This window comes from Anas acuta, chromosome 2 (assembly GCF_963932015.1).
Source record: "Anas acuta chromosome 2, bAnaAcu1.1, whole genome shotgun sequence".
NCBI lineage: Eukaryota > Metazoa > Chordata > Aves > Anseriformes > Anatidae > Anas > Anas acuta.
This window is the reverse complement of record NC_088980.1, coordinates 154,383,303-154,396,479: the sequence shown is the minus strand read 5'-3', so window position 1 is coordinate 154,396,479 and position 13,177 is coordinate 154,383,303. Positions and strand designations below refer to the sequence as shown.

General features: G+C 47.1%; 1 protein-coding gene across 8 annotated transcripts in view; it reads left to right on the top strand.

The window, feature by feature from the left end:
* The window catches only part of SLC45A4 (solute carrier family 45 member 4), a 69,819-nt gene that overhangs the window by 46,233 nt on the left and 10,409 nt on the right, over positions 1–13,177 (top strand). For all 8 annotated transcript variants that reach the window (XM_068672741.1, XM_068672740.1, XM_068672746.1 and 5 more), the window contains one exon: positions 11,759–11,947. In XM_068672741.1, coding sequence (XP_068528842.1) covers positions 11,759–11,947 — 189 coding nt within the window. The remainder of the gene's footprint in view (positions 1–11,758; positions 11,948–13,177) is intronic.

The following is a 13,177-nucleotide window of genomic DNA, read 5'->3' as shown; positions in this document are numbered from 1 at the left end:
ATTAAAATCCCTGCAATTAGTGAGGGAAAAAAATAGAATGTCACTTGGAAACCTGGCTTCTAAGCATTACACCTCCAAATTCATAATGGTTCGGGGAAAATTTGGATAGGATTGGGAAATGGTTTTGCAAGGGATTTGATGTGAATCAAGGTGAGGAGAAGGTAAGGACGGGTCTGGTGTCAAAACTTGGAGAAATCTGTGTTCTGGGGCTTGGGGTGGCTCCTACCTTCGGGAGGATTTGCCGCGCGACAAGTGAATAGAGGTGATGCAAACACAGAGTGTAAATTTCATATTTAATACGCTGAAAGCTTCGCCAACCCTTTCCTGTTGCTTCAAAGGCTCTTTCCCGTGCTGTTGAGTGTTTTATGAATAGTTAATAGGCAGAGAAGTGACTGTCAGCACCAGAGCTGTTCCTCATTCCCCTGCATGAATTATTAAGGGGATTACACCAGTGCTTGAGGAAGAAACAATGTGCATTTACATCCAGAAAAACACAAACATGCCTCGCTTACCTTTACAGCACCACTTAAATCTAGGGGTGTTTCTCTGCAAATTAGGCTTGGTTTGCTTTATAATTTCAATAATTTCTCCCATTATGTGCTCTCACACCAGCAGAAGACTGTTCTTGCTGCTGTCTCACACGTGTGGGATAGCTGTCTGGGGCTTTGGGCTGTGGGTTCGCAGCGAAATTTCCTTCTCAGCTCTTATGACTAAGTGCTTTATCAGCCCGAAGCTCAGCAGAGCGTGCTCGGAGGGTCTTGAAATGGAGCTCACGTGGGCTTGCCAGGATGGGAAAAGTGCGTTAAGCAAGAATAGAAATTGCTGATCCTGAGAAATCTCAACGTGGTGGCCGAGAAGTGTCTGGCCTAAGCAGATTTAATAGTCTGGGGTGAACTTTTAGCATGAAGTAGCTGGTCTCCCCCTTGAAATTCAGCGTTGATACCTGCCTGAGAAGAATGCAGGTAGGTAAAGAGGAGATTATGGGGATGTATTTAGAAGCCAAGCATGAAGTGTTAAAGATAAGTCAGCCCGTAGGTATGGCTCTTCAAAGGAATTAAAGTATCAGTTGCTGACTCAATTCAGTGTGGAAGGGGATAGTCTTCCACGGCTCAGCCTGAGATCAAAGGCAAGCTAAAAACCTTAAAGACCTGAGGGGGGGCAGAGGGAAACAAAGGGATTGGATGAGCTTTTAGAGGCTGCCTATAATTCAAGGGAAAAAAGGCTGACTGGCTGGAAAAACTCAGCTGGAGGAGCCTCTTCAACATAAAAGCAGCACTGGCTATTTATTTCAGCTCAGCTCTCCTCTGGCGGAGAATTATTTTAAGGACATAAAGGATATACATTCATACAACTGTCCACGAATCTGTGCCTTCCCATTTCCCTTACCAGGAAGAAACTGTCTGAGTTGCCCTGTGACTCTCCAAGTTAATTTTTTTCTAAATTCCAGCTGCATCTGAGCTCCTGGGCGTAGCTGCATGTGATGCTGAGGATCTGAATTCCGCCTTGGAAGAGTTAACAGCTTGAGAGCTGACCTGGGGGACTGTACCACAGCTGACCTCAGGGCAGGAATTGAATTTACAGTGGCTCCAGAAAACTCAGACCAGTAAAGCCTTAATTGAATACACTTCCCAGCCCTGGTAGCTTTGAGGATACTGACTTTAAGATCACGTAAAGCTTGAATTCAGATTCAAACAGTGGAAAGGAAAACAGCAAATGCTGTGCCTTTGAGGCTGACTGCCCTATAAAACCTCCCACCCATCATTTGTTAGTTATTGACTAATTTTGTGTCCACTAAGGGGTTGTGTAATTCTAATTTGACTGTACTTTAAACCAAAAATCAAGTCAATGAGGCTTTCATATCACTTTTCTCTTACATAAAACACCTCTTGGCTTGGAATCAGCCCAGCACAGGTTTGCACGTGTAGTCTTCAGGAAAAGGTTTGGTTAGGGATTCATTTAGTGTGTGAGGAGCCATATAGCACATGCAAGAAGCAGATCTGAGAACTGCGGGCAGATAGAGAAATCACAACGTGCAAGACGAAGCAAATTGCAGGACAACGCACGCTGTCAGCTCTCCTGAGAGGATGGAGATTTAAAAGCAGTTCTCAATTTTGTTGCCATTTCTGTTCTTCAAACCCAGTTTTGCCTGACACTTCAGGCTGTGTGTTGTGGGAAGGGCTCAAGGCCTCCAAAAACGATCACCCCCGACAGAGGAAATGGGTATTTCCTTTCCTAAACCTCTCCAGCTTCCAGCAGGTGCAGGAAAGCAGCAGAGATAAGGACCAGCTAACGCCACCACGAAAACTCAGCAGGTTATGGGACTACACTGAAGTGCAAGCAGATTTTGGGGGGTTTAATTAGAAAATATTGGGTGAAATTCAGTTTTCTTTCGGTCTTTTGTCGCTGTGCATCTCACGTTGGGTTGTTTTGGAGTTCTTCCCTGCCACCCATGGTGTTGGTGCAGGTGAGATGTGCGCTAAAATCAGGTGGTTTTACCCTCACTGCCTCAGCCCTTCCTCTTAGCCTGCCTTCTGCCCACGTTTGCTGTCAGCCAAATTTGCCAAAATCCTCAGCTTTTTGTACTTCTGTCCAAACACACTCCAGGACATGGGGGGAAAGCCTCAAACAGATGTGCAGTGCACACAGGAATGGCTTTCACGGCACAACCTGAGCCTCACCACTCTGCCCAGAGCCTGAATTTGACCCTCGCAAGTGAACTGGAGGTAACTTTGCAGTGGTCACACGATAGTGCTTTGGGGCTCTTTATTTAAGGCAGGCAATTGCCTGGTTTTTTACTTGGAAAGAAACCTTTCAGCTCCTGGGATGGGGTTGTGGTGGTGCAGAACCGAGCTTGGCACACACCTAGCTCTTAAATCTCAAATCGAGGGGCTCCTGTTCAACGTGGGTTGTGAAACAGGGCATGGAAAGGGGAAAGGCTGCGTACTCCTTAATGAACAGGAGCCTTAATTTTCAAGGAAAGAAAACGAAGGCCACTTTAGAAATGAAAAGAATGTCAGCAGGCCGCTGCCAAATCACGGAACGCTTTCATAAAGCTCGCTGCAAGAGGATTGTCAGAGCTGCAGCCCCTTAAGCCTCTATTCTGCGCCGGGTCTCCTGTGTGCTTGTTGCAACAGCGTTTCTGCTGCGATGCGCCCTCTGGGACTGCCTTTAAATCGGCCTTTTTTAACCAAACAACAGCGGAGAAGGGTTCAGATACGCTTCCTGCAGGCTGTTCTGCAAGAAATTGTTGGGGAATTCGGAGCTGCTGTTTGTTTGGTGACGAAACTGGAAACGAGTCCGTTTAATTAAACGCGGAAAAAGCAAATCACAGCTTTTATTTCCGTGGGCTTGGAGAAACCCCCGATAGCTCCTGTCCCTCCGTAATCATATTCCCTTCTGAAGTCTGAAGGTGATGTCTTGTAACTGGCTGTGCTGTCACTGTAGCATCTGTGTCACCTGTCCTGGCTCTGGATCCCGATTTCTGGCCTTTCTGGCTTGAGTGACAAACGGAGCTGGACCCTTTTCTGTATGTTCTTGTGTACAGGCTTGTTTGGAAACATGAATTTCCTCCTTTTATCACTTGTCCTGCCCCGTAAACAATGGGCTTTCAAAAATTCACTCTATCAGAATGGAGCCCAGCACCCCCCCAGCCAGGATAATCGGCAAATTCCAAAAATATCCTGCTGGCTCTAACCGAGCTCTGGGTCTGGAGGTGTTCAATACCTCCTGTAAATGTTACACAAAGTGTTCAGCACCTCCTATAAATGTTGTATCTGGCCACTTCAGAACTTTTTTTATTTCTTTGCAGAGTGGAGATCAAGTCCACACTCTTCAGAGCTTACATAGTTGTAAACTCTGGGGCTTACATCATAGGGGATGCTCCAGGAGGAACCTAAATGCCCCCGGTACTCAGACAAATGGTTTTTTAGGGGCACAGACGGGTCGTTGCGGGATCTGCTGTGTTTTCCTTGCCTGATTTGGGAAGCCAGGCGGCGCGGCTCACCCAGCCAGGCATTTTCTGGCAGGGAAGAGTCATTACAGGCATACCTGCTGCCTGACATGGGCTGCATCAGGTGACCGTAAAGTGGTTGTTTATCCTGCTCCGCTAAAGATCAGACAAACCCCATAACGATGGGCTGCCCCTGCAGCCTCGAAAACATCTCATCTTGTGTTTTGTTCCAAGGTAGGCACACAAATGACGAGCAGACACGCTGGGCTCTGCTCCTGCTTTCCCCCCTTGAGTTGTTTTTCCGTGAAACTTGACAAAAACAGGCTTTTGGGGTCAGTTTATCACCTCTGTAGTTGTTGTAGTTGTACTATATCTGCCTTTTTAGGAAAAAAACATTTATTTAAAAGGTTTAGGGGATCACTTAGGGGATATATTCCTCATATTATCGCTGCTGAAGATGTGCATGGGGGGGCTTTAAAGATACTCGGGGCAGAACAAAACAAGATATAATCAGTTAAAAAAGCTGAGGGTGGCTCTTCCTTTGTAATTTAATTAAGAATATTTTAATAATTGATCCCTGTTTCACTTCTGAAAACATGAAATAACCTCAAGGGAGTCCCGAGGACTTCAGAAGGGGCAGGAGGCTGGAAGAACAGCGGCCAGAACACAAAGGTTACACCAGATACCTGCAGTGTTTGGTACCTCTCGTGTTTCCTTGGCTCTAGGGCAGCGACTGAAGGAGCTGCCCGTGTTGCTTGAGGCCCTTACGAGGACCACACGGATGTGATCCCACCTGAAATTCGGAGAGAACCGCCTGGCCAGGTGCTCAGGGGGGTGTCAGGCCAAAAACCACCTTCCTGAGTCACTTTTCCAAGCGTGTAGCCTAAAAAGCAGGCTGGTTTTCCTCCATGTGCAAAGGCAAGCTGGTTTTTGCTCCCTTACCCTATAGGATTTGGGATGTCCTGGCCACACTCTTCACCTCACCGTGGCTCGATTTTTTTTCTTAATCGTGCTTCTGCCTCCCGTCAGGTTGAGTAAGAGCAGAGCAGAAGGACAGCCAAGGTTTCCCCTAGACAAAAACCCCATGGGGCAGCTGCTGGGCTGCCCCCACCCCGTTACCAGCAGCCCTGTGGCCGGCAGGTCCCCGTTAAGCAACCCAAATCTGGTTGAAAAATTGCCCTTAATCATCAACCAGATTTTTAGGGGGCCGTCCCCGGGTGGCACAGAGCTTTCAGAGTTAACACTTGAGGTTTGGCGCTGCGTGGAGGGGAAAAAATAGGGGTTTTGAACACCGCTTTGGGGTTAGATTTGGTACAGAGGCTACGTAGATGGTCACATCCCAGGGTATTAATGCGTTAATCACGGCAACAAAAGCTCCACTGTGGGTAGCAGAGCAGGTGCTGAAGGATTTTACGTCGTGCACGTAAATCTGTTGGGTTTGGGGGATTGTGCAGTGCGTTGGAGCTGAAGTGAGCGCCCTCGTTTATAAACTTCCCGATTATTTCCGAGGCAGTGACGGGAAATTATCGAGCCCGGGACAAACTGGGCTGCTGCGTGCCTGCAGGCAGAATGAACACGGTGACGTGGTGGAGCTGGCCTCGGGTGCTCCCACGGATACATAAGGGATAATTGGGTGCAACCTGCATCTCACAGGCACTCCGGAGGAAATCCTCAGCTTTTTTCCCCTCGATTTAAACCTCTCGGTTCCATCCCCAGACCTCCCCTTGGCTGGAAGCTGGAAGGCGGTGTTTTTATTGCTGCTGGTTCAGTCCTAACTACTGGTTAATGAGTGACAGAGGACGATGAGTTGACAACAAGTTGCCCAAGAGCCCAGAAAAGATGGCACAGGTAATCTAGGAAACTGCAGTGAATCGGTTCCAGCCATGGATTTTTACTATAATAAGAAAATCGACAACAGCAATTGATTCTTGGGTCTTTTGACCAAAGAATTTGGGCGTCTCATGTGTTTTATCTCTCATTTCTCCTCTTCAGCAGCAGTAGCGGTGGCTTATGGTGGCACTTGGGTCTGTTAGGCTCCCCCAGCTGCCAAAGAAGAGATGGGGAGGGCAGCAGCAGGAGGCTGAGAAGACAGAAAATGGGAAAACCAAAACAAAATTGGAAAACAGGATGCTGAAATCCTTGAAGAGGCCTGGCACTTACTCCCTTAATCCTATTCTTCAGAAGTGTCATTTAACCCAACGGGGCTGCTGCTGGCGTGATCCTTTTAACATCCCTGCTAATTCTTTGCTCGTTTATCTCGGGCTAGACCCAGCTTTTCTCTGTAGCCTTGTCCTTACGACACAGAGCAACTAAAGCAGGAACGTGAGTGCATTTCAGGGGCAGGAATCTGCTCTAAAAGTGTTCGGACATTGTGGTGAGGAGCGTGGGGGGTTCCTGCCCTGCGTTCAGGCCCCAGCCACATTTTCTGGTGGCTTTGGAGATCGTTCTCTATATTTTACCCTAGGGTAGCACTTCCTCAAAATACTGTGCCTTTTATATCCTCGTAATATCCCTTCTAATGATTTTTTCTCTCGGTTATTACTCCCTGACTGTTAATAACCCACCCAAACAGCAGCATCGTGCTTTAACATCACTCTCACAGCCCGCAGCTGATTCTCCCTTCTCACCTGGCCTCGCTTGGTGTCCCCAGAAGCAACCCCAAACCCTTCGGAGCCAAGGAGAGGGCGGACTTCTTGCAGCTGGGCGATGCTTCGTGCTCCGGAAAAGTATGTTCAGAATGCAGAGTGCACGTCCTGCTGCCCATAAGATGCACGTAACGTGCTGACAGCTCGAGAAAGCTGCAGACTAGGCAGAAAGGCTCGCGTTGGGCAGCCCCAAGAAGAATTTCGGGATGGAAACCTTACCAGGGGGAAGATCTACGCCACGGTTTCGATACCCTTCCTGTTTTACGTTCCGCTTATCGCCGCAGGTCATTTCAGAGACCCTGAGCAAACACAAGCTGCCTGACAGCTCGATATAGGCTGGGATCTTGGTGGAGAAAGCAAACAGCAATTAAAAAGCTCATGGTGGCAGCTTTTTTCTGAGCTCTTCCACCTGCACGTGGAAGTTGAAGCGAGCCCTGTAGCTGCACACACTGCCCACTGTAATTTTGCTCTGCTGGCAGCTCGCTCAGGGCACAAGACACCGAGACATCAGGGGTGCAAACCGGGGGCTTTCCTATCTCATACAACATCAGGCTGTGATCGCAAGGAGCTTTTCAAAGCAGTTCCTTCTTAACAGCTTGTTTCAGTTTCTCAGGGGGATCCAAGCTCAGTGTTTGTATTTTAGAGGCGAGGGAGCAGACGTCAGCTTGCCTTTCTGAAATGCTCGCAGCCCTATTCCGAAACCCCTCATCTAGATTCTCCAAAGTGCCTGAGTTTGCTCTGTTTTCTCCAAATCTGCTGCGACAAGACGAAGAGCAGATACCGAGGCTCCGACTCTTTCACAGCTTTTTTGACAAGCATTGATCCTGGCTGGCTGCATGCTTTAAAAACGCAGCCGAAACAGAGCGGCTTGTGGAGGGAATGCATTTCAAACAGATCGATGCACGGTATTTTTAGCAGCACGCCGTGTTTTCCGGGGGGATGAAGCTGCAGCACACAAAGTATTTACGTGCAGGGCCCGACAGCTTCTCGTGGTAGCCCAGAAACTTGGACGGCGCTCGCTTTCGGTGCGTAAACAAGTCTCTAGGTGATGATTTCTGAGGAACGAAACCAGGCGCTCCGCATCCGATTCCCATATCAGATCGTATTGTTAAGCTTATAAAGACCTATTTTTCCCCCAATAGACCTTATCAAAACGAGGTTTTGAATAGAAGGCGCTGCATGGGACTTAATCTTTCTTCCACGGAGCCCGTGACCTCACGCAGCCCTCAGCCCGCTGGTGACACAGTGAGCATTTCCTGTGAACCGCGAGCGGTGCTGGTCCCACTATTGTTGGGCACTTTTTTTTGTGTCTGGGAAAAAACAAACCCTTATTTACTAGAAGCCAGTGTCCTGTTTGTTTGTAGCTGGCTGGGAAATGCCACGTTACGAGGGTCTCAGTGGCTGCCGGCGCTGCTAACAGAAGCTGTTGTTGTGGTTTGCCCTTTTTCTCACTGATTTCTCTCAGACTTCGGAGGCTGACTTGTGACCTGCTCCGGATCCAGTTCACGGCACAAACGCTACCCTTGTTTATCCAATCTGCTTTTTCCCTCCTCGGTGTTTCCTCAGATTATAGCTGTCAGTAAAAAGCTAAATAATAATCCTGCGGTTATTATTCCTCCCTCTTTCCCCCCCACCTCCCCATGTCGCTCCTTTTCCAAGCTGGCGCACGGGCGAGCTGCTACCTGGCAGGGAGAACGCATCGGTGGAAAATTCCAGGCAAAATAAAGGAGCAGCATGGCACTGGGAATGGGATGCAGCTGCTCTGGCCTTCGAGTCCTCCTGCGAGCCTCTGCTAAAAGCGTTGGCTGCGGGATTCTTCCCTTGGCCATCCGAAATCAGCCCCAGCCCGGTGAGAGCCTGTTCCAGGTGGGTACAGCAGCTGCCAGCGGCTGGGATGTTTTACATTTGGCTGTGGCAAGGCTGTGATGTCGATGTCAAGCCTGCTGGGCCTTGAAATCTCATCCAAACCGGCGTCTGCACAGCTGTGGTGAGCATCAGAGGCTGGCTGCTGCCTCCTGGCACGGCACCGCGGCCAAGGGTTATTTAAATCCATGCTGCGTTGGAATCCCTGCCGCCAGGTGGGGCATCAGGAGGAACTTCTTGGTGTTAAAATGTTCCCTTTATGTCTTCATTTCAGCTCATCGTCTTGGATGCCTTCTTAACTGGTTTCCAACTTAAAAATATTGTATGAAACGGTCAAGTTGTGTAGGAAGGTATCGCACACACATACACGGAGAAAGGAACCATTAGGATGTGTAATTCCCTTCCTCAGCTGCCCAGCGCCCTTCATGGACACAATTTCTCTAAAGTTTGGTAGAGCTCCTTCTTGTGAGGCTGCAAACTTTCAGAAAACATTCGTATATATATTTATATTTAAATATTTCCATGTCCAGTCCCCGTATTTATTTCATTTCTGCTGCCAAATCACGGACACCAACCTAAATATCCTAGCGATGCACGTAGGCATTGAAGGTACTAAAACCTCTTTTAAGGGAAGTGTTTTGGCTTTGGATTTCTCCTTGTCTGTCTGGAAATTTGTCGTTTATATCAAAACTTCTAGCACCAACATAACCCTACTGCTAAAGCGATGATGGTGCTGGAGACACCGCCAGTAGGATTTGATCTCTAAGGTATGTTTTGAAGTCTCACATCATGGTGAGACTGCTTCAGAAAGCTCTTTCCTGGAGGACCTATGGTAGGTAGGACTCTGTGAGCTCTAAAAGGTTGATTTCCCATCACCAGAGTGCAGACATCAGAGGCAACACCTAAATCCATACAGAGAGAAGAGTCTTGAGAAAATCAGGCAAGAGAAAATGGAAAAATGGTCCTGAGAATTCAGTGCACAACCAGTGGGAACTGTTCTCCGTGAAAAGTTAGCCCTTTCCTGTTTATTTGGAGGAACGGGGAAAGCTCCTGCAAGACAGAATTTTTGGAATTCTGCTTGCTTCGGGGCTAATGGTTCTTCTAGAGATTTTTATCACGGCCCCTTTGTCCAAAAATAGACGTCTTGGCTGCTAAAGAGTAGTTCAATAAACAAACCCAAAGCGGTTTGTCTAAAGCAGGATCTCCAAACATTACGTGCTCGGGTAAGCGTCCTTTTTTATTTCCCTCCATAAAAGCTACCGTCCGTCCCTTGCTCAATTTTGAAATCCTTGAGATCTGCATCTTCTGCGAGCCATTTTCAGTGCAAATATTTGGATTTAGGCTCGTATTTATAACAGATGCTAGGAAGATCACCCTTTTCCATCAGCGAAGATGAAGCCTTCTCAAGAAAGCACTTGAGTCTCTCTGCCCTGACTCATCGAGGCTACGATGGGTCTCCACATTTCGGCCTGTAACAGAGGTTGGGTAAAAGCCCTTTTTTCCTTTTATTTACTGCTTTGTGAAATCAAAACGCAGGCTTTAAGCTGCTTTGGAGTTATTACATGTACAGTTGACCTCGGAAGTACTGAAGTCAGGGTAACGCTAGCAGTAAAAATCCCTGGGTTTTGATAATCTTGGGCCATTCTTATGCCAGCTGGTGAGTTGTGTGTTGTTTTGTTGTTTTTTTTTTCACCCTAAAATAATCACAGCCTGCTCAGCATTTAGCTTTGTGTGCCCTGAGCATCCTGGAGCAGGCGAGGTGCTGGTTAAACACACGCTGCCCAACTAAAATCCCAGGGAAGGGAAGAATTTCTCTGCTTAGCGCACAGCCCCTGCTTTCAGACCTCAGTTCTGGATCCTGATGGCGAAATCGTGTTTTTATGGTACCTTGTGGGCAAAAGAAATGGCTTTTTCCTGTAATATAAGTACCGTATCACCAGAATGGTGGGAAAACCTGCTGTACCTAGCGGGGAAAGTCACCAGCATCGTTAGTCGGGATTTGATGGCACTTTAAATAACAGGAGATTAGACTTCCAACTTTGCAGCCTGGGCTATTCCAGAGGGGGATTGGTGTAATCCCGCTGGCAGCAGGTGCCTGAGGATGCAGAACGGAGCACGAGGGGCAGGTCGAAGCCTCCAGCGAAGGTCAGACACTGCTCACACAGCGTCTGGCTCTCAATTATGAATGATTTTCCTTCGGAGGATCGAGACACCGAGCTTGTTGGTCTTGGGCTGCCAGCGATTGATTGTTTTGCTTGCAGTGCATGTCGGAGGGGTTACCTGACCCGCGCTGAGAAGCTCAGATGGGGACAGATGGCAAAAAAAAAATCCCAAGCACAGCTCTCCTGGGTCAGCCTGCCATCTGCAGGCCATTGGAGAGGTGTAAAGCAGAGCTTTTGGGTTTCCTTCTCCTCCCACACAGCTCTCCCCCTCCAAAACTTATTTACAATGTTATTTTTTTTCCCTAGGTAAATATTACATGGTAAGTCCAGTCTGTTTCCATCTGATGCTCTGAGTAATCCCCTCAGTTCTGGAAAACAAAATAAAAAGCAAGGATATTAGAGACAACCAAGCTTCTTCAGCTGCTCCCTGCATTTTAAGGAATAATTATTTCTCCTTCCATTGTCCATTGATCAATCCCATTATAAACAAACATTTAAAAATTTCCTTAAAAATGGGAAATTTCTCATGACAGCCAAATTCTGCCCATCATCCTCAGCCCATTCAGTCTTTAATAATTCTCTAAGGCATTGGTCTTAGATGTGCAGTGCTGCTGTGATGTTTGGCTGCTGCTAGGCATTACAAGCCCTGGTGAGATGGAAACATGTACAAGATGTACCAGCAGCTCGCTTCCAAGCATCCCCAAAATCTTTGCTTTTAACATCTGTGGATGGACCGAGGATGGAGCAAAGTGATCGGGCTTCTACACGGCAAATCTTGGCTGCTGCTCCTTTACAGAGGCACTCCCTGCTAAAATCCCTGACAAAAAAAATCAGCAGGTTCAGCAAAATTCAGCAAAAGTGGGATTTGGGGGCAGGGGTTCAAACCGGGTGTAATCGAGCCTGATTAGTCCCCCCACCCTTTTTATTTTAAACTTTTATTTCAATTGCTTAAATATACTTCATGTTGTGTTTTTTAACCATTGTTAAGAAATCTGGCCGGAGTCGTGCATCGAGGAGCAAACGTAAGTAAACCAAAGATCAATTTACGATTTTCCAAAGCTGAATGAAATGCCCTGCACGAGGTCAACTGTTTGCTGCATCCCATGTAACCTTGCCATCCTTTTTTGTCTTTGTTCCAGGTCTTCCTGAGCAATACTACAGCCTCACTTGGTTCCTGAGCCCCATCTTGGGCTTGATCTTCACTCCGCTTATAGGCTCAGCCAGTGACCGCTGCACGCTGAGCTGGGGCCGCCGGCGGCCTTTTATCCTCGCTCTCTCCATTGGTGTCCTCTTTGGAGTTGCACTTTTCCTCAACGGCTCTGTTATAGGTAAGTAACGGGGAAACCACCTGCACACATCCCTACCTTCAGATTTTTATGTAAGAAGTTAACCATAACGACAAGCAGTCGAATAATTTGGTGCTAAAGTCGTCAGAAACCTCTGCAACACCACACTTGAGCTGTCCGCCCTAAATATTTTCATTCCTACCCCAAAATCCGAGTGCTGTGCTGAGTGTTTTGCAACGGGAGCTGTCAGGGTCGCTGCAGAGTTACTCACGCAGCGGCTGCCAGCAGAATGTTTGCCGTCGCCGAGGTAAATTTCGGCGATCCTTGACATGGGAAAACTGTAGCAACCTGTTCACAGGGAAATGTTTCCTGTTGTGATCCGTTTTCCCTTTAATGCATATCTGGCAACACATCCTGTTTCCAGCATTATTTCAGAAATTATCTTTTCACTTTTTCTTGTGCTTTTCTTAGAGCCGGTATTGAAAAAGGCCAGAGCACAGTTAATATTTGTTTATCAAAAACGATGTGGGAAAACAATTTTTCCTGAGCCCCCATCAAAGCTGGTAAAAATAGTTCTCCTTGAACATAGTTTACTACAGAACTTAATCTCCAATCTAAGGCTCTTTTGTAAATTTAGTGTAAGAGAGGTGACACGAGTACATTTGGGAAATGTTTACATTGTGATGCAAATGAAAGGAACTTAACACCTAATAATATCCTCTTGGCTCTCTTTTGGGGGAGTTAGGTACAGCTCTATTGTGAAAAAGTTGTACTAATTGAGGGAAGTGAGCGGAACACTGCCTTGGCTCAGCACGTTAGCTTTTCAAAGCCAGATTGGATTGCTATAGGAAGCTTTTCGTTTCTCTGCAAAGTGCAGGTGAACAAGCTCTAGCTTATGTTTTTTTGAATTACCCAAGCAAGAAATATCAATTATTTGAATTGCTCTCGTATGGTACCACTTGTGCTTCGTTGTTGTGTCACCAAGACTTACTCCTCCAGCTTCAGGTGTAGGCAAAATACTGGACTGCAACCCTACTGCAAGATTTTAATTGACAAGGAGCTCTTATTTCCTCATCTTGTCTTAGGGCAGAAGCCATTGATACTGGCAAGCAAAGCTTTTACAGGTTCATTTTGAAGTATCTCACCTTCTAATAAATCAGCACAATTGATTTTTCTCCTCTTCTTCCTTACACAGCAGTGCAGTTTATGGCATAGCTCTCTAGAAACCCCACGTGTTTCAGATACTCAGAGCTGCTTTTGCTCCATGAAACT